This window comes from Oryctolagus cuniculus, chromosome 12 (assembly GCF_051225735.1).
Source record: "Oryctolagus cuniculus isolate XC-2025 breed Fujian yellow rabbit chromosome 12, ASM5122573v1, whole genome shotgun sequence".
Classification (NCBI taxonomy): Eukaryota; Metazoa; Chordata; class Mammalia; order Lagomorpha; family Leporidae; genus Oryctolagus; species Oryctolagus cuniculus.
In genome coordinates this window covers 2,410,238-2,432,708 of record NC_142878.1, presented here as the reverse complement: position 1 = coordinate 2,432,708, position 22,471 = coordinate 2,410,238, and the positions used below count along the sequence as shown (strand labels likewise).

At 60.5% G+C, this 22,471-nt stretch overlaps 1 protein-coding gene across 1 annotated transcript in view; it reads right to left on the bottom strand.

Moving 5' to 3' along the window:
- Positions 1-1,360: 1,360 nt before the first annotated feature.
- SV2B (synaptic vesicle glycoprotein 2B) overlaps positions 1,361-22,471 on the bottom strand; it is a 122,159-nt gene continuing 101,048 nt past the window's right edge. The window contains exons 9-13 of the mRNA XM_051835196.3: positions 20,372-20,536; positions 11,990-12,123; positions 9,614-9,814; positions 6,164-6,323; positions 1,361-3,849 (exon numbers count right to left, since the gene is read on the bottom strand). Of these exons, the coding sequence (XP_051691156.3) occupies positions 3,666-3,849; positions 6,164-6,323; positions 9,614-9,814; positions 11,990-12,123; positions 20,372-20,536 (844 nt within the window). The 3' untranslated portion in view covers positions 1,361-3,665. The remainder of the gene's footprint in view (positions 3,850-6,163; positions 6,324-9,613; positions 9,815-11,989; positions 12,124-20,371; positions 20,537-22,471) is intronic.

Below are 22,471 nucleotides of genomic sequence, written 5' to 3'. Positions count from 1 at the left end.
GGTCCTCTGGGAGGAAGGCGGCTGGGACTGCACCCCCCAGGGACGGAGCCAGACCGCGGCCCCAGCTCTTCACAGCTACGTGGCTTCGGCAGCTTTACCTGTGCTTGTCCAGCCTCCCCACTCCTGCAGGGGAGGAAGTGACCCATCATCTGGCTATTCTGAGGGTAGAGACCGTTTGAGGTCACGTCATGTGGAGCTTGGTAAAACCCGGGTCCCCAGGGATGGAGGATGACAAAGGTACACAGCAATCGCCAAGCCAAGCGTGCCCAGGAGCAACGCGGCGAGGGGCGGTCCCCAGAGCACGTCCACTCCAGACGGAAGACACTGGAAGGTGGCGAGGGGGACAGGAAGAGAAACCGGAAGTGGCTTTGGTTACACGGTGGGCAGGCAGGCATTCGGCAGCCGCTTTCACCGCACACGACCTGGTGTAGATGGCAGCAGGTGCGCGTGGTCAGCTGTCAGTTGCCCTCAGCTGGCCGGTGGACGCCTTTGCCCAGCCCCTGCAGACGTGCCCCCGGGGCTCACGCATGTGGCTCCGTGTCCTCTCACCAGGGGACACACCTGACCCCTTGCCACCTTCACTCCATGGTGTTTCCAGAAAGGCCACATCCCCTGCCCCGCCCCAAGAGCGTCACAACGCCTCCTCCTCCCAGGTGCCCCCGCAGCGCTCACGGAGAGGCGACACCGACAGCTCACGGAGAGGCTCCATCTCAGATCGCTCCTGGACAGCTCCCACCTGACAGCTGCAGGTGCCGCACTCGGCACCGACCGGTCCAAACGGTCGCCACTGCCGGAGAAGCGACTCAAAGCCAGGGGCCGTCACTCATCATCACCCATGCCTGAGAGGGTCACCTCGCCGCAGAGACACCACCTCCTGCCTGAGAACCTTCTAGAAGCTCACTAGAGTTCATTAACTTGAATTCCCAAGTTCTGCTGCTTTGGACCGAGAGGAGGATGGACCAGCAGGAACTACTACGGGCACACGAATTGTGGACTTCGACGAGCACCTCCCTGCATTTCCTTCTCCTGCTCGACCCACCCCCAGGGACCAAGCAGCAGCCACGGAACAGAGACGCCCCTGGTCTGTCAGGGTCGGGGACCAGGACGCAGACGGACCGGAAAGCTGGACCCTGAACCCCCCTGCCTTCCTGAACCATGCACTCTCCCCAGAGGACTCGGTCCACCAGGAAGACGAAGAGACCCGGAGCCTGAAGTAGCCTCCAACCGCAGCCCTCAGTTTGCACGCGGGTGTGTTTATTGTGATTCTTCAGGAACACAGAGCACCTGGGGGCGCTGGGAACCGGGTTATTCGTTACATGACATCAGGCAAACGTGCTAGAAACATCACCAACAGGCACGCCTCTGTCACTAATTATTTTTAATGAAACAAAAACCAAAACTCAGCATCAGGAGATGACACAACACAGTCGAAACCACCGAAAGCAACACCCCCAAACTGGGCTCGGGGAGCAGGCGTGCCCGGCGGGCAGCCCATCCGTCCCGCCCTGCACAGATGCCACGGGAGTTCCTCAAGGTCAACGAGGAATGAATAAGAAGCGGACGGGCGGGTGGAGCACGTTCTCCCGCAGTACCTGCCCCAGGGATGGTGTGTAAGGTGCGTGTATCTCAGTGGGACAGCGTGAAAAAGCGGCCAGGCTCCGGTGCCGGGTGACACTGGCTCGGAAAGGCTGTAGACCACGGCTGCACCCTCTACAGGCCTGCGGGATGGACGGGTGGAACTGACCACGGTCCGTCGGGGGTCTGCTGCAGGAGCTACAAGGCGTCAGAGCTGGCAAACCAGAGCCAACCCAGCCACCAGGGCCGCCACCCGCCCTCAGAAATGGTCAGACTTTAGAAGGACAGGCGCATCGTAGCCAGAAACGCAGGCTGTGGCCATGCTGCACATTCCTTGAGTGGCGGCTACACTGCATTCTGCCGCCTCGTGAGGAGCAGCCTTGGGAGGGAGGTGGGAACCCCGCGCGCCCACGGCTCTCCCGTGAGCCTACGCAAGCGCGTGACAGCCGCATCACATTGGCTCCCGCCGTCAACATGGCGTCACGCTAAGTGTCCACCACAGCACGCCGTGGGACACGTCAGTACACGGGGGCATGTTCACACGCACGTACGGGGACTCCAGTGTCAGGTCGGAACTGGCGCTGGCCTCACTTCAGGGGAGGGGCGGCTCCCACCAGTGCGCCAGGACAGCCACGGAGGGGAGGCCCCACGCTGCCACAGGGGCCACGCTCGGCACGCTCCAGACAGAGAAAGCGTGGCGATTTACGGTGGCTGGAGCAGAGCAGCTCCCGGCATGAGTCCTTGCGGGCGGTGCTCACCAGGCCCGGGGAGGGCTCACCTGCAGGGAGCGGCAGGAGCACGGAGCCCGGCGTCCGTTCCCCGCTGGACCAAACGTGGCTCCTGACCCACGGAGTCACACTTCTTCTATGGCTGAGGCTGGCCGGGGCAGCCTGACCCGGCTCCTCACCCCCACCCACCCCACTGTGCAGGTTCCAAACTGGACCTCAGGGCAGAGTTTTCTCAGGGCACTGGAGAAAAACACGTGTGGCATCTACACGTTTCCTGCGTCCCATGCTGATGGCTTGCCTTTCAAAAGAGCTGGAGCAGGACATGGGGCGCGGATGTCCCCCACTAACTGACCATGTTGCAAACATGGACCATGCCTGGCTGCTGAGAAAAACCCTAAGAGTTTACACCGGCTGTGCCCCCCCAACCCCCCTCACCCCCTGTGTCATCTCCTCGCTGCAAACAGAGGGCCACAGGCCACTCCCTGAACACCTGAACACCACTGGCAAAGCCAATGCCAGGGCCAGGATGAGCTGGAGTCCCCGTGTGGCCTACATGAGCTGTTACCGCACGCAGCCAAGGAGAAGCGCCTGGCTCAGTGTGCGAGGCGAGTGTGCTGTGGGCACCGGCCGACAGCAAGTGCCATGGCTTTGAGAAAGTGGCTGGTGTGCCACCCGACCTGACCCAGCGACCGGGGCCTCCAACACCAAGTGCTCCCGAAATACGGCTGAAGTGCTGTCACAGTTCCAGACTCCGTGTGTGGGGACACAGTCCACATGTCCTTGCGCACAGTCTGGGTTTGTGGACTGCCGACCCCATCAGTGTCCGCCCACAGAGCACGACGGGGAGAATGCGACCCTGCGTGTAGCCCCGATCGCCGGGCGTTCAGGAGCGGAGTCAAGCTCTGTGGATACGGCTCAAACACTGCGTCTCTACATCAGGTGTCTTCGATGCTAGCACGCCAGTTTTCAAGTGGGAAATGTGACAGGTGATACCGCGAAGTGCAAAAATATATCCTGTACTCGGGATGGCTCCAGCCTCCGGCCTGAGCTCCAAGAAGGAGCTCAGCGCGTCTCAGCCCCACATTTGGAAACACAAGAGGGTCTCGCCCCTCACGGGGGGGAAGGCTCATGTGTGCCCTCACTGCAGGCTCCTCCAGGTGCCTTGGCTGGGGGGATCCAAGACGAGATGCAGCGAGGGCACCCCCAAATCCGTCCCCTGAGTTACAGACATACGACGAGGGTCCTAAACGAGGATTCACAAAACCGACTCCCCCCGCTGTCCGAGGCGGCCGCTGGACAGGGGAGGGCAGGAAGCGGGGCTGCGTCCGCGATGCTCTCGGCCTCTCCTGTCCCCACGGGTGGTCACATCAGGACCTGCTCTCGCGTCTCGGGCAGCCGGAGGGCAACCAGGCCACCCCCAACCAGAGAAGCGGCGGCCAGGAGGATGGGGACCACTTTGGTGGTCCCCACGAAGGAAGCAAAGATGGTGTTTCCCAGGATGGCGCCAAACTTGCATAATCCATTGAGGATGCCAAAGGCTGTGGCCCTGCAAAGGAGAGAAGGGACAGGGTCTGAGGCCTGCGTGTCGTAGACAAGGGGCGGGCTCGGCCCCGAGCGTCCGAGGGCCGCCTCCCCACGGGAGCCGAGTGGCGGTGGCGGGGCTGCCTCCCCGCACCACCCGAGCATCCCGCAGGATGCCAGGAGACCGCCTTTCCACCCCAAACACAACATTCCTAAAGCTGTTCACACTTAGCACTCGCGCCCGGTGAAATACCAGAACTAGGAAGCGCGCAGAGCAGGTGCCAGGCCCCACAGCCAGACCGGGGCCTCCGGCAGCACAGGCGCCCGCCGCCCCAGACACACACGCCCCAGGCTGCCGTGCGGGACAGTGAGGTGTGGGCATGTGTGGCCACTCCCAAGACTGTCCTGGACGGAGCTCCAGGGCAGGCCTCCGCTCTGGCCTCCCCCAGCCCCTCTCCTTGCCTCCTGCACTCAGGGGCCCACATGGCCTGCGGGCACTCACAGGACAGAGCGTGACGGCCCTCCCGCCAGGGCTGCAGAGATCTGGGCATCTGTCATCTCCAGCAGAACCCAGTGCCAACCACTGCCCCTTGGTCACCACGGACAGCTATGTCCCTCAGTCCCTATGGACAGCTGTGATGGACCATGTCTACCCGTGACTGTGGACAGCTATGAGGGACCATGTCCACCTGTGACCATGGACAGATATGATGGGCCATGTCCACCCCACGACCATGGTCAGCTATGATGGACCATGTCCACCCCACGACCATGGTCAGCTATGATGGACCATGTCCACCCGTGACTGTGGACAGCTGTGATGGACCATGTCCACCTGTGACCATGGACAGATATGATGGACCATGTCCACCCCACAACCATGCACAGCTATGATGGACCATGTCCACCCCACAACCATGCACAGCTGTGATGGACCATGTCCACCCGTGTCTGTGGACAGCTGTGATGGACCATGTCCACCCCATGACCATGGACAGATATGATGGGCCATGTCCACCCCACAACCATGGACAGCTATGATGGACCATGTCCACCCGTGACTGTGGACAGCTATCATGGACCATGTCCACCCCATGACCATGGACAGATACGATGGGCCATGTCCACCCCACAACCATGCACAGCTATGATGGACCGCGTCCACCTGTGACCATGGACAGCTGTCACGGACCATGTCCACCTCACGACCCCACCTAGAGATACAGTATCCCCACACGGTCACCACCCAACACGGAACATTTCCTTCCACACCGCAAGTCTAAGAATGGGCGCGCAGTTACCGCCTGGAACCGCACATCACCACAGCCCCAGCCAAGTCTTGGTTTCAGAATCCCATCACCATTTTCACGTGTGCTTTTGCAAGTAAACTTCCAATAACTCTCTCAAGTTCCCTTGGGGAAAATGCTCGTAGGATTTTGGGTAGACCTTTTGAGCTAGAGAAGAACTAAGGAGAACGGGACAGTTCTGCAACTCTGAATCTTATCCATAAGACGTCCATCTTGACATCAGTGCCTCTCAGGGAAGCTGCACGTATCCCTCACGCGAGTGTCGTGATATTTCAATGGATTCGTCAGATTCTGCGGCCATGAAATGGATCTGGGTTGTCCTTAGCTTGTCGGGTAAACTTAAAAACTTACACATAATTAATTGGCGCTGTCGCCGGCCACCTGACCCAGCTGCTCCCTGTTTCTCAGGTTTCCCAGATGTAGAAGCACGCCCCATTCAACAATGGGGTTTTTCTTCCTCTCATTCTTGGCCAGACACGGCAGTTATCTGGCTGGGGATGGGAGGCTGGGATAGGCCACCGTGCCCTCCCGCAGCTGCCCGAGCCCCAGCCCTCGCCGCTGCCCACTGCCCACACCTCTGCAGGCCGGAGATGCGCCATTCCTCCTCCCTGAGCAGAAACGACCGCCCCGCCCCGGCCCGGGGTTGCGCCTTTATTACCAAAGTGCTTCCCACAGACACACGCCGAACACAAGTGCAGGCCGGCGTCCCTGCCACACCCCTGAGACACCCCAGCCCTCCTGCCCCGCCTGGCCATTCTGCTTCTCACCTGCTTTGCCTCCCACTGGCAAGCCCACCTGGCCGCCCTGGGCACCGCCTGACACGCGAGTCTTCCCTCCCCCAGGACTCCGGGCCTGCTGGCTCAGGGCCCCTGCCCGCCCCATGCAGGAGAAACTCAGAGACCCAAGAGGCCTTCGGTTCATGAGCCACCGGAAGACCAGCACAGCCGGACACGGTGCAGGATGTGGCGAGCAGGTGCGCCCCCGGCCAGAGCGCCCCGGCGAGCCCCGGGGGCCAGCCAGGCAAGAACTGACCTCTGGTTGGTGGGGTACAGCTCCACGGTGATCACGTCCAGGGCGTTCCAGGCCGCGATGCTGGTGCCGCAGAACAGGCACTGCCAGCCGATCATGGCGGACTCGCTGTTGCCGAAGAAGAGGAAGAAGCAGCAGAGCGCGGAGATGAGCATGGAGCCGCCTGCGGGGGAGGGGAGCGTGAGGGCCGAGCCTGCACCACGACGGCCGCCCGCAGGCCCTGCCGTCTCCCACCCCACAGGACGCCTGCTGACCGCTCAGCCCCACGTGGGGACAGCACAGCTCGAACCCTCACGTGGCTCCCGGGCCACGGGATCCAAGCCCTCTGAACGGGTCAGATCGCCACAGTTCCCTCCAGGGAGGCCGGGGTGCCTGGGGATGGCGCCCACACTGCCGTGCCGGACGCCGCCCGAGGCACCTGAGGGACGTCAGCAACCATTCTCCTGGGCACCGCACTGCTCACAGCAGCCACGAGACGGAATGAACCTGCGGGTCCATCCGCGGATGAATGGGCTACACACAACGGACTGCACACAGCCCTGAAGAAGACGTCTGTCATGTGTGACAACACGGACAAACCCGGGGCACATGTTGTTAAATGAGATAAGCCAGGCACGGCAGGACACACGCTGCAGGATCTCAGTCACACGTGCAAGCTCAAGGCACGTGGGCCCCTGCCAGCCACACGGGAGACCCAGATCAAATTCTAGGCTCCTGGCTTTGGCCTGGCTCAGCCCTGGCTGTTGAAGGCATTTGGGGTGTAACCAGTGGATGGAGACCTCTCTCCATCTGTCTGCCTCTCTCTCTCTCTCTTTCAGATAAAACGAAAATCAATAACATTTGATTTAAAAGTCAAACTCAGAGATGCAGAGAGAACAGTGCTGGCTGGGGCTGGTGGGGGTGGGGTCGGGGTGGGAGAAGAACCCAAGGTTTCTTTGAGCCCAGGGAGGCGAGTGGTTCGGGTCCGGGGCACAGTACAGTGGCCCAGGGTCACACAACAAGCCAATACTGCAAAATCAAAATATTCCCAATGTCTCTCCACAAAAGGACGCCAAGCGTGTGATGGGAGGGAGGGGTGAGTAGGTGTATTCCATCATCCCACGTTTTTACGTACATCATACCACCAATTCATACCCAGTAATCATAATTTATCAGTTGAAAATAAAGCAAGTTTAAAAACACATTCCGTGGAGCTTATATTCCCGAGAGGATGCACCTGCATCTGCGGACGGTGCCTGGGGCCCTGGGGCCGGGCCGAGCCACGGCTCCCCGTCCACCCCAGCCCTGCCCAGGCCCAGCCTGTTGGAGAAGCCCTGTCTCCCATGAGCACCGCCCCACAGTGTCCCTGCAATCGCGATGGGCCCCGTTCCCCGCCTTTGCCGCTGTCCACATCTGCGTTATTTGCTCCCAGGACCCTGTCCACACCTCCACAGTGGCTCCATGGACAGCTGCTCCCACAGGCTGCGGCCGCCCAGCTCGTGTCCGGGGAGCCCTGTGTGACTGTGCAGGAGCAGCCCCGGAGAGCGTGGGAGTCCGGGGCGGGTGTGGGGAACAGAAAGCTGCGGAGCAGGACTGCAGCCCGGGGCCAGATGGAAGTGGGTTCACAGAAGTGACCTGGGGAGGGAGGTCCCCGGGGGCGAGGAACCAGGGGCCAGGGATCAGGTCTGCGACTGTGAGACCAGCACTGGCCTTGCTGCCGACACCGCCTGGGCGCTGAGCGCTCCGGGGAGGGCAGTGCTGTGAGCGGTTCCGGTAACCCCTTGCCCAGCAGCCAGGGAGGAGCTGGGGTCCCCAAGGCCGCGGGAGCCCTGAGCACAGTGTCCTCCAAGCGCTGAACCCCTCAAAGGGCCAGCCCCAGGCGTGGCTCCCAACACAAACACGGGGGACCAGCACTGGCTGAGGGGCAGCCCACCCGGGGGCTCCGTGCTGGCTGGGACGCTCCTTCCCGCATCACACAGAGCACCGGCGTCCATCTCTGACCCAGCTCCCTGCCCATGCAGGCTGAGCGGCATCAGGTGGTTGGGTCCCTGAATGAGCAGACTGAGCTTCCGGCCCCTGGCTTCAGCCACAGCCTCTGCGGCCTCACTGTCCCCATCTCAGCCCCGCGGACAGCAGCAGCACCGTGCCCGGGGTCAGTGCAAGCCCCCAAGGAGCTGGGCAAGGAAGCAGACACAGCACAGCAGGGCATGCAATGGCTGCAGCTCTCCAGGGGTCAGTGTGGCCGCGGTGCAGCCGGCTGCCCAGGTGAGGAACGGGAGCTGGCCTCCCGCGGCCCTGCCTGCGCTCAGCCCCCACGTGGAGGTCGGGGCAGCCCTACTCCTTCCGCCCACCACAGCCCAGCCTGCAGGCCCTGCCTCCCCAGAGCTGCCTCGGTGCCTCGGGGACCTCACCGTAGAACTCGCTGTCAGACCACGGTCTCTCCCGACAGAGCGGCCCGAGGGACCCTGGTTGGCTCTCACACCCTCCCCAGCCCAGCGGAGCAACCAGAGATCGATTTTAACAGAGACAGAATGGGAGCTCAGAGAAACAACAGCAGCGATGATCTGCTGCCCCCACCGTGGTGCCTCGGCTTGGAGCCGGCTGCTTCTGGCTGGTCTGGGACAGGGGCAGCAGCGGCAAACACCTCCGGCACGGCGGGTACTGGGCTGGGCCCCAGCCCCTCCCTTGTAGGACCATGAACAACCACGGCCCACGGGGACTCTAGCCGGGCGGCGGCCAGGGCTTCACAGCACAGGCCCACACGGCTGACGCACGGGCGGTGCTGGGCTCCCTGGCCTCGGGCTAGGGATGTCCACGGGCAGCACAACACCAGGAGACTTCCCTACGAAGCCGGTGCAAGTCTCTGGGCTGTGCAAATGACAAGGGATTGGTCTTGTTCCCCCATAAGCCTGGCACGACTTTCCTGGTCAGCCACGACCCAGGCAGAACCTCAGCAGCCTTGAAGGATTCCAGCAGCCCCCCCCCCCCAGCGTGTGTCTTCTGTTCCTGGGGAGAGGAAGCCAGGCACAGGTGGACACAGCCCCCGAGCCTGCCCCAGACCCCATTACAAGAACCTCTGTCCATGCTCACGTGACCCCCCAGCAGGCCACAGGGGTCCTCCACCTTTCAACCAGGAACCGGAGGCCAGAGAGGGACGGGAACAAGTTCAACGTCAGAGCCGACTGCAGCCCCAAACCCTCATCACCGCCACTGAACAGGTGACACGAGCGGAAGCAAACCACCACGCTGTCATTCCAGTGTTCTGTGCCACGATCCCACGAGGCGGGTGGGTGGGGGCCTGTTTCAAGGGAAGGGGCCCTTGCCTGGGCCCGCGCGCGGCTGCTCCCAGGGTGCCCTGGACCAGGTGAGCCTCGCGGGCACCGCAGCAGCTCCTGGGCGACTCCCATCGCGTTCACGCCCCTGGACGCCACGTGCTCGCCCACGGGCAGCCACGCGGCTCGGCGGCGCACTCACCAATCATCTTGAGCCTGCCGACTCTGTCCATGAGCAGTGCCGAGATGATGTTCCCGGGCAGGACGGAGAGGCTGCCCAGGAAGCTGACGAGGTAGACCAGGAAGTCGTTGTCCTCCTCCAGGTCCATGTGGCAGCCCTCCTTCTGCTCCAGGAAGGTGGTGTTGACGAAGCGGCAGTTGATGAACTTGTGCTCGTCCAGGTCTGGGGAGACACGAAAGCTGTGGTCCCGTGGCAGGGCAGCGTGGGTAGAGGCTGGGCCTCCTGTCCCGAGCAGCCTCTGGCGCTCAGAACCGTCAAAGCCTAGTGCCACGTGGCCAGGTGTGGATGCACAGAGAAACCCCGACATTGGAATGCTCTGTCCAAGTTCCAAAAGGGGCTGCCGTGGTACAGCCGTCACTTGTGGCTCCAGCATCCCACACGGGCGCCGGTTCAAGTCTCGCATGCTCCACTTCCAACCCAGCTCCCTGTTAATGCACCTGGGAAAGCAGTGGGAGGTGGCCCAAGTGCTTGGGTCCCTGCCACCCTCATGGAGTTCCTGGCTCTCGGCTTTGGCCTGGGCCAGCCCCAGCCATTGTGGCCATTTGGGGAGGGACCCAGCAAATGGAAGATCCATCTGTGTCTGTCTGTCTCTGTCTCTCTTTCTCCCTCCCTCCCTTCCTCTCTCCCTTTCTCCCTCCTTCCCTCTCTGTAACTCTTTCAAATAAATAAATAAATCTTAAAAAAAATAGCAAAGGCCGGCACTGTGGTGTAGTGGGTTAACCTGCCACCTGCAGTGCCGGCATCCCATATGGGCACCAGTTCAAGACCCGGCTGCTCCACTTCCAATCCAGCTCTCTGCTATGCCCTGAGAAAGCAGTAGAAGATGGCCCAGGTGCTTGGGCCCCTGCACCCACATGGGAGACCCAGAGAAGCTCCTGGTTCCTGGCTTCAGATCGGCTCAGCTCTAGCCGTTGCGGCCAACTGTTGAGTGAACCAGTGGATGGAAGACCTCTGTGTGTGTGTGTGTGTGTGTGTGTGTATGTCTCTGCCTCTCCTTCTCTCTCTATGTAACTCTTTCAAATAAATAAATAAACAAATCTTAAAAAAAAAAAAAAGCAAATGGTTTAAGGGCCTCTCCCTAAACAACGAGGCAGGAGACCACAGAGCTGGGGGCCTCTAAACTGCACATCCGTGACACCGAGGGCCACAGCGCTGGCCGAGCCTCTGAGGCTGCTCCGCTTCAGGAAGCAGAGACCTGTGGTCCGTACAGAAACCTGAGCGTCCACAAACACAGAAACCGCCTGCTCTGGGGCCGACTGGCACGTCCTCTGGCACCTGCTGGACCCAGCTGGCTGGGCAGGAAGGGCAGACAGCGCCCCACAGCCCTGGCCCCGGGGCGCACGCGCTGCACCCTCCCTGAGTGCCCACTGCAGATGCGAGGCCCTGACTTGGTCCTCTCCATGGCCCCGCCCCAGCTCGCACACTTGCAAACTCCCCACACTAGGCCTGACAGTAACCCGCAAGGGAAGGAAGGGCGGGCTCTATTCAATGACAAACGGGGACTTTCTGGAACTCCTACTGAGGACAGTAAAGTCCCAGAGACGGTAAAGTCCCAGAAGAAATGACGCAGAGACTGAGGGCCGTCTGGAGGGCAGACACGGAAGCTTCTGAGGCTGACGCCCCGGAGGGAAGCCGTGTTCCCGCGGGAGCCCCGCCTTGGTGCCGAGCTGGACGGCACAGACCTGGGCGGAATGCACAATGCAGAAGCGAAACACTTGAGAATCCAAATCCCCCAGTGCCAGCCGTGGCCTTGAGTGAGCTGGAAAACGGGGCCAGAACCACACCTGGGGTGAGGCGAGGTGGGGAAGGACCCGGGAGATTCGATGCTGTGCACACTGCTGACTTAGGAGCGGAGAAGGAAAGGAACAAGGGGTGGTGAGGTGTTACGGGGTTTCCCAGCACAGACATCTGCAGCAGTGTCATCTTCCCATATTCTTGGCTTCTGACTTCGGGCACAAAATTTGAGCGGGTGTGATTTTCCCTTTTTATTACTGTGAAAAGCTGAGTCTTGGGTCTTCAAGCCTCGGAGTCCGCAAGGTCTCCGAGGTCTTCCGGAAGGCTGGCTCATGTCCCAGGCTTATTCCTGCCACAAAGCCTGCCCAAGGACACCTGGCCGGAGCCTCTGCGCCGTCACACACGGGACCAGGCTGAGACCTGGGCAGACCGAGGGTCTGGGCAGACGCCGGGCATCTACCCGCCCCCATCCCACAGCTGGGGACCACTTCCCGCTCCGGGCTTGGCCCGAAACCCACGAATCCCTTCCTGCCCCGAGCATCTGGTTCCTGGACGGCACTGGCCCACCCCTGCGGGGCCCACCTGGTCCGCGCGTGTTCCTACCTGTGTTATAGAAGACGGTCGACTCAATGGTGCAGTTTCTGAAATACGTGTCAGTAGAAGTGACGTCTTCAAAGTAGCACTCGTCAAAGACGGTGTCCCGGAACAGCACGTGCTTGAAGTGCATCTTCGTGAACCTGCGGGGAGACGATGGCCCGGGGTGACTCCTCCAGGGGAAAAGGACGCTGAGACCAAAATGGAAAACACGGACGGCAAGAACAGGAGAGCCGCAAGCCGCGGGGTGCTGGGATGACACCGCCAACCCCGGCCAAGTCCCAGGTCTTAGCCAGGCAGCTGTGGGGACTCCAGGAGCCACGTCCAACCGGGCGCTTCTGCACGCAGGCCTTGTACCTACCCGGCTACCTGTGGGGTGTGAGCACCACGTCCCAGAAGTCTACCCTCCAGAGACAGCTCTCCACACTGCACAGCGAGCGCTGGGCAGCTAGGCACACCTCCCCGCCCACATACAGGTGAGGGGGCAGGAGCCACATGGCCAGCGTGGGAGAGGAGGTGGGCGTCCACACACTGACACGTACGTAGCCATCTTCACGACACGCTGTGAACAATCCAGACCCGCCAGGGCGTGCGCAGCAGTGACCGCTCACGGGGGAAAGGCTGCGGCCCAAATGCTCCCCGCCGTCCCCCCAGAGCTAGACGGGGACCCCGCAGCTGGGCTGGCCTACAGGAACGGAACACACTTGGTTCTCACTGGCGACCAAAGGCTCCACTTTCTAGCAGGGGCCGGGCAGCCATGGGTGGGGCCCTGCTCTGAACAACCCCAGCACTAGCGCGGTGAGAGAGACACCTGTCTCACGGCCTCACCTCAGCCTCTGCGGCTGCGCTTACCCAGGATGGCTAAACTTGCGGCTTGGACATGCTGGGTGTGCCCTCACTCCCGAGTTCTCACACCCGTGCCTTCAATCAGGAGCCTGCCCAGCACGTGCGTGGTCAGTCTCCAGCAAAGGCACATGGGCCAGGCGCGCGGGGCCATGGGAACAGAGGGAGGAGAGCCCCTGCCCAGGCCACCAGCACATGGAACCCGGGGCCACAGACCACACCGCTGCCCCCACAACAGCTGCCTATCGGACCCGGGGCCCTGACGCAGCTCGGCAGCCTAGCGAGCCGGGTGCAGGTACCTACACAGAGGGCTCACCACAGCCCCAAATTACGAGCAAGAACAAAGCAACACGATGCCAAGGCATGGTCCTCACAAAATCGGGGGCAGGGGACTCCGAGGGGACCCCAACACTGGTACTAAGGCAGGGGATCTGACGTGAAAGCCACCCTGCGCCTTCCGGCACGAGCTGGACGACACGCGTGGACAGCTGACGGATCTCTCAGCAGACAGGCACGCTACAGAGTCAAACACAAACGCCAGCAGCTCACCAAGGAGCAGCTGAGACGGAGTCTGCCCCTTCCACCACGGCCGACCCGGCGCAGCAAAGGGAAGACGGCCTGCCGGCGTGGGCGGAGCAAGAGAACTCGCAGAGACCGAAACATGGCGGGAGAGCAAAGAGCCTCGGAATTCAGAGAGGACGGTGGGCAGAAGAAACGCTAGTGGCAGGGGGATGGAAGGGAGTGTTCCTGCAGCACAGAAACAGACTAAGCCACGAGTCCGAGAACCTCGCAGAAGCTCAAGCAGAGGGGCCCTGGGAGGCACAGCAGGTGAAGAGTCGACTGTGACGCCGGCATCCCTCATGGGTGCCGGTTCAAGTCCCGGCTGCCCCACTTCCCATCCAGCTCCCTGCTAATGCACCTGGGAAGGCAGCGGAAGACGGCCCAAGGGCTTGGGCCCCTGCACCCATGTGGGAGACTCGGATGGAGTTCCCGCTCCTGACTTCAGCCCGGCCCAGTCTTGGCCCTTGTGGCCATCTGGAGAGTGAACCAACGGATGGGATATACGTATCTATCTATCTATCTATCTATCTCGGTTGGGAACTCTCTCTCTCTCTCTCTCTCTGTAACTTTGTCTTTCAAGTGAATAAATCTTTGAAAAAAATTACTAATGGCAGCCCCTCAGTGTAGACAATACGGGATCTGTTTACATTTGAGACTTGGATCTTTATGAAGAAATCGGGATTTCCAGAAATGGTTAAGTCAAACATAAAATACTCTGTTTTCTTACTTCTAAGAATTTTTACATATTTCATTTGAAAGGCAGAGAGAGACCCACAGGAGCTTCCACCCACAGGTCACTCCCCAGGTGCTACACCAGGCAGGGCTGGGCCACGCCCACGTCAGAAGCCTCAATCCAAACACGGGAGCCTCCCAGGGCGCACATGAGCAGGAAGCTGGAATTGAAGCTGCTCCGGGACTCAGACCCAGGCACCCCGATAATGGGCGCCCAAGAAGAAGCAGAGCGGCTGGGCCGAGTGCCCATCCTCTCCCATCTGGGCCTGCGGAAGGTAACCGACCGCCAGAGGCGAGGGCCACAGCAACAGAGCCGCGGAGCACACTGTGCTGACAGCACGCGTGCAGGACAAACGCACGTGAGGACACGCACCGGGTGCTCTGGAAGGAGCCGCGCACTCGCGGGAGCAGCGGGTTCCCCTACGGGAGGCTGTGGCTCCCCGAGGACGTCTGCTTTAAGCTCTCGGGCAATCACTGATGTGAAACAAGAAGAGGGATAAACAACAAACCGACAGTGACGGCAAAACGGAATGAGGAAAACACGCTAAAACAGAGCGGAAGGAGGTGAGACAGAGAACAGCCAGCGGATGGCAGACTGGCGCAACCGCATCAAGCGTGAGAACACACGTGAATACCTGCACAGTCAATGTAAAGGTGAAGGCCGATGTGGGCCAGTCGGCTCTAACCACACACCAACCGGCACAAACCCACCGAAGCATGAAAATGCACACAGGCTAAAAACAAAACAAAAAAAATGGAAAAATGTATCCCACGTAAACACTGAAGAGAAAAATGCTGGCGATTCAGACAATAACAGATACACTCAGAACAAGGAATAGGGGCCAGCGTCGTGGAATAGTGGGTAAAGCCACTGCCTGTGGTGCCACATCCCGTATGGGCACAAGCTCAAGTCCTGGCTGCTCCAGTTCTGACCCAGCTCCCTGCCAACGTGCCTGAGAGAGCAGCGGAGGATGGCCAAGTGCCCCCCAAGAAGCTCCGGGCTCCTGGCTCCTGGTTCAGCCGCTGCAGCCCTCTGGGGAGTGAACCAGCAACCAAAGATCTCTCTCTCCCCCTCCCTCTCGCCTGCTCTCCCTCCTTCTGTAACTCTTCCTTCCAAATACATAAATCTTTTAAAGGAAGGAATAGACGGGATTCGGAGACTTCAGCACTGGTGCGTAACGATCACAAACGTGTACGTGGGTGGGTGTTTGGCACAGCAGTTACGGCACAGCCTGTGCCTGTGTCCACACCGCCTGCCGGAGAGCTGGGCTTGATTCCTGCCCCCACGCCTGCTTCCAGCTCCCGGCTGACACGGACCCTGGGAGCAGCAGGTCAGGCTCAGTTCTTGGGTCCCTGCCCCCCGTGTGGGAGGCCTGGACTGAGCTACTGCTCCCACGTCAGCCTGGCGCAACCTCGGCCGCTGGACAGCTGGGGAGCGAATCCGTGGGTGAGGGCACGTGCTCACCCTCGCTGCCTCTCACGTAAGTGATTTGAACAATTACGTAAATGTGGCTTCATCTGGCAAGAGAGCTTCAAAATGGGTGGGGGTTGTTCTGAAACATTTCAGTTTCTAAGGGTAGATATCAGACTACATGATCTCAGCATATTACACAAACAGGCACTTACAAAACTGATCAGCACTTAACAGTGTTTTGACCCCTACGAGTCATTTATATGCATGTTTTTTAACTTTTTAGAACTTCATTTTTTTATTTATTTAAAAGGCAGAGAGACAGAAACAGACAGATCTTCATCCACCGGTTCAGTCTCCGAATGCCCACACAGCGAAAGCAGGGCTGGACCAGGCCCAGAGCCTGGAACTCAACCCAGGTCCCCCAGATGGGTGACAATGGCCCACGTACTTGAGTCGTCACCTGCTGTCTCACAGGCACGCGTTAGCAGGAAGCTGGAGCCAGAGCAGCCAGGACTTGAACCAGGCATTTGGGTATGGGATGCGGGCATCCCGAGTGCTGTCTGAGCCCCTGTGCTGAATGTCCGCCCCCTACAACCCACTTGGAGGAAAAAGTAAGGAAACACTGAGGGAGAGAATGGAGCATGTATTAGGAAGTGCTGAAAGCTGTGAGTTGGGGCCGGCGCTGTGCACAGCAGGTTAAGCCTGCCTGCAACACCAGCGCTCTGTATCAGAGCACCAATTCCAGTCCCGGCTGCTCCACGTCCACCTACCTCCCTGCTACTCTACCTACCTGCTGCGGCCCTGCCACCCACGTGGGAGACCCAGGTGGAGTCCTGGGCTCCTGGCTTTGGCCTGGCCCAGCCCCAGCTGTTGCGGACATTTGGGGAGTGAACCAACAGATGGAAGATCTCTCTCTCTTTTTCCTCTCTGTTGCTTTTTCAAATAAATAAAATAAATCTTAAAAAAAAAAAAAGCTACAGGGCAGACATTGTGGCACAGCAGGTGAAGTCGCCACATGCGATGCCCACATTTCCTATGGGCCCTGGTTCAAGTCCCGGCTGCTCCACTTCCAATCCAGCTCCCTGCCAATGGCCTGGGGAAAGCAGCAGAAGATGGGCCAAGTATCTGGGCCACTGCCACCCACATGGGAAACCTGGATAAAGCACCTGGCTCCTGGGTTTGGCCTGGTTCAGCCCTGGCCATTGTAGCCATCTGGGAAGTGAACCAGTGGACAGAATCTCTCTCTCTCTCTCTCTCTCTCTCTCTCTGTAACTCTTTCATATAAATAATTTTTTTTAAAAAGTTGCACGTTGCAGCAAAAGCAGAAGGCAGAGGGAAATGTATGCTCTTAAATTCACTCCTATTTTAAAATCAAGGAATCTGATAAAGAAACAAACAAAAGAGTAAACGCCAAGAAAGGAATATTGAAGAGCACAAGCAGAATTAAAAACGGATTCTTTGGAAAGACCACTAAATACGCGAACTCTGTGAAGACTCTGAGAGCACAAGGTCCCGGGCTCACAAAACAAGATGAGAAGCACAGGTGAGCGGCTCTGCGCTCCCTCCAAAGGGAGGCTGCGCAGCCCCGCCCCAGAGCGGACGCCTCGGACACTTCGACGTGGATACACTTTAAAACATAAGAAAAGAATTTTAATTCCATGTAAAGATGAACTGAAAATAGAATTCACTGTCCCAACAGGTTTCTCAGATAGTTACAGGGGCTGGTTGTGCCAAGCCTTCAAGGAATCGACAATCCCCTCTCTTTTTTTAAGATTTATTTATATATTTGAGAGGCAGTTACAGACAGAGGGGCAGAGAGACAGAGAGAGAGAGATCTTCCATCTGCTGGCCCACTCCCCTAAATGGCCACAACGGCCAGAGCTGGGCTGATCCAAAGCCAGGAGCTCCGTCTGGGTCTCCCACACAGGTGCGGGAGTCCATGCACCTACATCTCCCACTGCTTCCCCAGGCCAGCAGCCAGGAGCTGGACTGGAAGCAGAGCAGCCAGGACAGGAGCCAGTGCCGTGTGGGAGGCTGGGGCTGCAGGAGGGAGGTCAGCCAGCATAGCGGCACCCAACCCCCATCCCCCACCATTTATTTTAGAGAAGAGCAAGACTTAACCTTGATAGCACAGCAGGGCAAGACGGCTGAGATACACGCGGACGACCTCCTGCGAGCCCGAGGGCTGGTTCACGCACCCCCTCTGGAGACGGCACTTACGCCCCCCCCCCCCCGCAACCTCACTAACAGGCTAGAAGGCTAGAGCATTCCTTCCTTAAAAACCCATTTTGCAACAGCATTTCTAAAAGCAAAACATCATCAGCTATGCTAATGCCCAACACAAGGGGACAGATGAGCACGTAATGAAATTCAGATGAAGTGAAATTGAGTTAACCAGCACAGAAAATTCTCCAAATCATAATTTTATACCAAAAGCAAGTCGCAGAATCCACAGCATAACAACCCTACGAGCACGTCTCTCGGCCTGGCGCAGCAGAGGGTCTGTGTAGAAATTAAACACGCACGCTGCACAGAGCGACGTCTGAGCCCACGGGGACAGAACAAGAGCACGTGTGGACGAGAAATCCAGCGGAGGGAGCGGCCCCGTGCCCTGCAGGAGAGGGGCTGCACCAGCAGGGGGCACTCCAGGCGCAGTGTGCGGCAAAGGCAGCAGCCGAGGATTTGTGAGAAGGAGCACGGAGCGGGGTCCTGGGTGTGACCCTCCATGTCTGCACATTCGAGATGCAGGGGACAGGGTTCAGGACGGCATGGAACCCGGCTGGCACTGACACAAGGGCTTCGGTGCACACGCAGAGTGCGTCCCTCTCCACCTGCACCAGGTCTGCACTGCCCAGTGGGGAACTGAGCCCATTTCTACAGCCAATCAAGACATAAAATAGCCCACCGAGAACCATGCAGGACCCACGGCGGCAAAACCCCGCTGGGAACGTCCCTTAACTCGGAAAGGTGACTGACATGAAACAATGACTCAGCTTGCCGAGACGGCCCCGCCCACTGCTGCCAGTCCAGGCTGCAGCCCCGCCCTCCTGCCGCTGGCTTCTCAGGAACTGTGGGCTGGGACGTGGCCCCACGGCACTGGAGGAAACGCTCACGCGGGCTCCATCACAGGGGGCCCTGACGGGGTGGGCTCAGCCCGATCCTCCCTGGCTCTGATTCTGCCTTCCTCCCCTGCTCCTGCTCCACCTGGGCTGAAACCTGCAAACTCCAGGCTCTGAGCGTGCCCACTGTGCTGAGTTCTCACACAAGCAGGGCCTGGGGCAATGCAGAGTCCCGCTCAGGGCCTGGGGCAATGCAGAGTCCCGCTCAGGCTCCACTCCTGGTCGCCAAGGGTGCGGGCTCTGGGCTCTACAGGCTGCGTTGGGAGACACGCACTTCTGCCTCTGCTGGTCAAGCTACGGGCAGCTCTCAGCGCACCACCCCGAAGTCCTGACGCAGGCGGCGAGCTCAGGGAGTGCGGTGTCCGGGGATCCCCGCTGCCGCCATCGCCACCTCACCGCCACCAGCCCGGGAGCAACCGCTCCGGCAGACGCAGCGGCTCTGACCCATCAGGGCTTGGGGTGCACAGCCCCTGGTGACTGCACCCCAGCGCTTGAAAAGCAGGTCTGGGAACGCGAACCCCATATCCAGTGACACCTGTTCCTCCACCGTCCTCTCCAAGGGCTCTGGTATCCTGTGAGCTCAGCCCAAGTGTCCCCTCTGAGCTGAGAGCCTGTGTGAGGCCTGGCCTGTGAGAGCTGGAGGAGATGCCCTCTGGCCTCACTCGGCCGCACGCCCCTCGCGCACGCCGCTCGCGCACGGAGGCTGCAGGTGACACAGGCAAGACCCCCGACACGGGTGGGCGCAGATGAAGGAGCGCGTCACTGCGGTCCGAGCCTGTGGTGTCTGCTCTGCCCGGAGCTGGTGAGTGTGGGGCAGTTCTTGCCGTTGGCGTCCACCCACCTAGGCCATGGCATTGCTGGTTTTGCCACCCAGCCATGGTCACCCACAACCCAGTGCATCTGCTGAGTACAACACAAGTGTGGAGACTGCACAGGGGCCCCGCCTGGCTCCAGGAGTGATGCGGCCTTGGGTAAACCGAGCTCACGTCCTGCCCCGACCCCCGGCCTGAGGGCTTTGGGGGCAGCCACACAGCGCAGCAGGAGGGACGGTCCATCGCACCCAGCCCTGGGCCTGGGAGGGGTGGGCAGGGTGGATGGGGCACACGCCGCACGAGACACAGTCCTGGCTGGCTGCAGACCCTGCTCCCCTGGGAGCTGCCCTCTGAGGGGAGTGGTGGTGAGAGGGCCGGGTCTGGAGGCCTGGGGCTGGCCCAGCCCCTCTCGCGCTCCCTGGGCCACCACGTGGTCCTCCCTCCACTCAGCTCCCCCATCCTCCATCCCCATCAGACACCAACGGGGATGCCCGGTCTTGAACTGAGCACCTCGGGAACCAGGAGCCAAAGGCAGCTCCTGCCTTCCTCAAAGGGCCCCTCCATGTTTGCCGCGCGGTGACAGCAAGCTGACCGCTGCGCCCGCCTCCGTAACCCCCGTCCCTCTGAGGGCCCTCACCCAGGGACGGTGCCCTCGTCCACAGGGAAGCCCTCGCCCAGGGACAGTGCCCTCATCTGGGGACAGTGCCCTCGCCCAGGGATAGTGCCCTCGCCCAGGGACGGTGCCCTCACCCAGGGATGGTGCCCACGTCCACGGGGAAGCCCTCGCCCAGGGATGGTGCCCGCGTCCACAGGGAAGCCCTGGCCCAGGGATGGTGCCCTCGTCCACGGGGAAGCCCTTGCCCAGGGATGGTGCCCTCGTCCATGGGGAAGCCCTCAGCCGCTCGCTCACTTGTCATTCACAAGCTTCCCGTGCTGGTGGATCTGGTTTTCCATGGTGAAGTTGATCGTGGCACCATACACGTGCTCGCCGAAAAACACCTTCATCTTAGACTTGTACTCTTGGTCTTGGAAGTAGCGGATCATGTCAGGGAACCAGACGATCAGCCCGTAGTAGCTGCGGGGGAGAAAGAGGCCTGAGGTGCAGCACAGCCCACCCCGGCCACCAGCGTCTGCCTCCCGACCACGTGGACCCGCTGATCGCAAAGGCACTGGCCGGGTTCAGTGTGAGGAAGTCCAGCGGGTAACTCATCCTATCAACAGCTCCAAGGAAAAACACGATCGGCCCCACAGATGCCGAAAAGCATTTGACCAAAAAAAGGAATAAAAACACCAGGACTTAGGGACTGACGCACACCTCAACACAAACAGGGATCTCAACTCAAAAGCCAGACTCTCAGAGAACAGGAAAACAACAGACATTCCCGCTCAAACAGCGCACGAAACACAAAAACGACACTCCCGGACCTAGAGAAGCGGAACCTAATGCCCACTCGGGGCCGGCGTGGGGCCTGGCGGGGAAGGCGCTCACGTCCCATATCACAGCGCCCGTCTGCTCCAACACCCCGCCGGCGAGGGTGGTAAGCAGGTGCCCTCGCACACTGCTGGGAAACGGGGAACTGGACAACGGCACAGAGGGTGTGCGGGTGCCTAAACACCCCTGAGAGTTACCCTCTGTCACGGAAAACCCAGCCCAAATGCAGAGTGTCCCGCAAACCCGGCACTCGCGTGGCTCTGCTGGCAAAAGCTGGAAGCCCATCACAAACCGAGACCCCGCGCCTCCCAGAGGTGCGCGTGGAGGAGGCGTGCTGAGCGGGGGGCGCCAGGCCCGGAGCCCGCGCTCTGTCAGTGCCCAGGTCCGGGCCAGTTCGAGAACACACCGCCGTGTGCGGAACGCGGGTGAAAACAACACTCCTTAGACTGCGACAACGAGGGAGAGTGAGAACACACGCAAGGACCGGTCCTCGCGGTGACAAGACGGGAAATCAGAGGGCTGTGTGGGCGCAGGGAGACGTGATGGACAGACGTCTCCCTACTCTCCACAGTTTAAATGCATTGCCTTTTCCACAAAGTTACATTAAATAAACCTAAATAAGAATAAAACAAAAAACAACCACCACGCGCGAGTTGAACGCAGGCCGGCGTGCTCGGCTCTGAGATGGCCTCTCCTGGTGAGCCGGCGGCGGGGTCAGGCTCCCTCGCTGTCTCTCCATCGGGGTCAGGAAGGCCGGGTCCCCCTGAGCAGGGGCCAAGACAGCAGGGCCTCCCCGGGGTCCTGCCGCAGCCAGGGGGCGTCAGAGCCCGCGCGTCTCCTGGGTGAGCGGGGACACAGCGACCTCACAGGTGGCCCACGGTTCCTGGCTGCTGACGGGGACTTCCTGGCACCTGCGGGCGCTGGGAACTTCCACAGGGAGTTCCCACTTGAACCTGTGTGTGAAAAATGGCCCCAGTGGGGGCCCAAAGCCACCGCAAAGAGGAGGGCTGTGCTGTTCGGAGCTAACGCAGCGACCCAGGGATCTGCTGCCCGAGGGAGGAGCCAGCTAGCGACAGCCAGCTCCCTCGGCCGTGGGACTCGGCACTGCCGGGTTTCGCCGTCTCCTCCGTGTCGACGCTGCTGCCTGCTCGGCGGCTCCCTGGCTCCCTGCCTCCCCTTTGTGAACAGAAACGCGATTCTCAGCACAGGCACTGGCGCCTCGCTGGGCCTGAATCCTGAGCAGTGCAAAGCCACCAGGAAACCCCACCACCTTCCGCACATGTGCTAGGCCTCAGGCATGGGACAGCCTCTGGCTACCTAACGGCAGGGAAAGTGGGCTGGGGGCTTCCGAGCCGGGACCCCTGCTGAGAAAAGGAAGCTCGGGGCAGGGTAATCAGTCCGCAGTGGCCACGAGCCAGCAGCCAACAATCTGTCAACAACGCTGCATGGCACACACACGCACGCACGCACACGTGCACACACAAGAACAGGAGCTGGCAAGGGGGTGGGGGTGTCCGTCAGCTTGAGCATGGCTGTGACTTCCCAGTGCTGATCAGACATGAAGCCACACACGTGCAT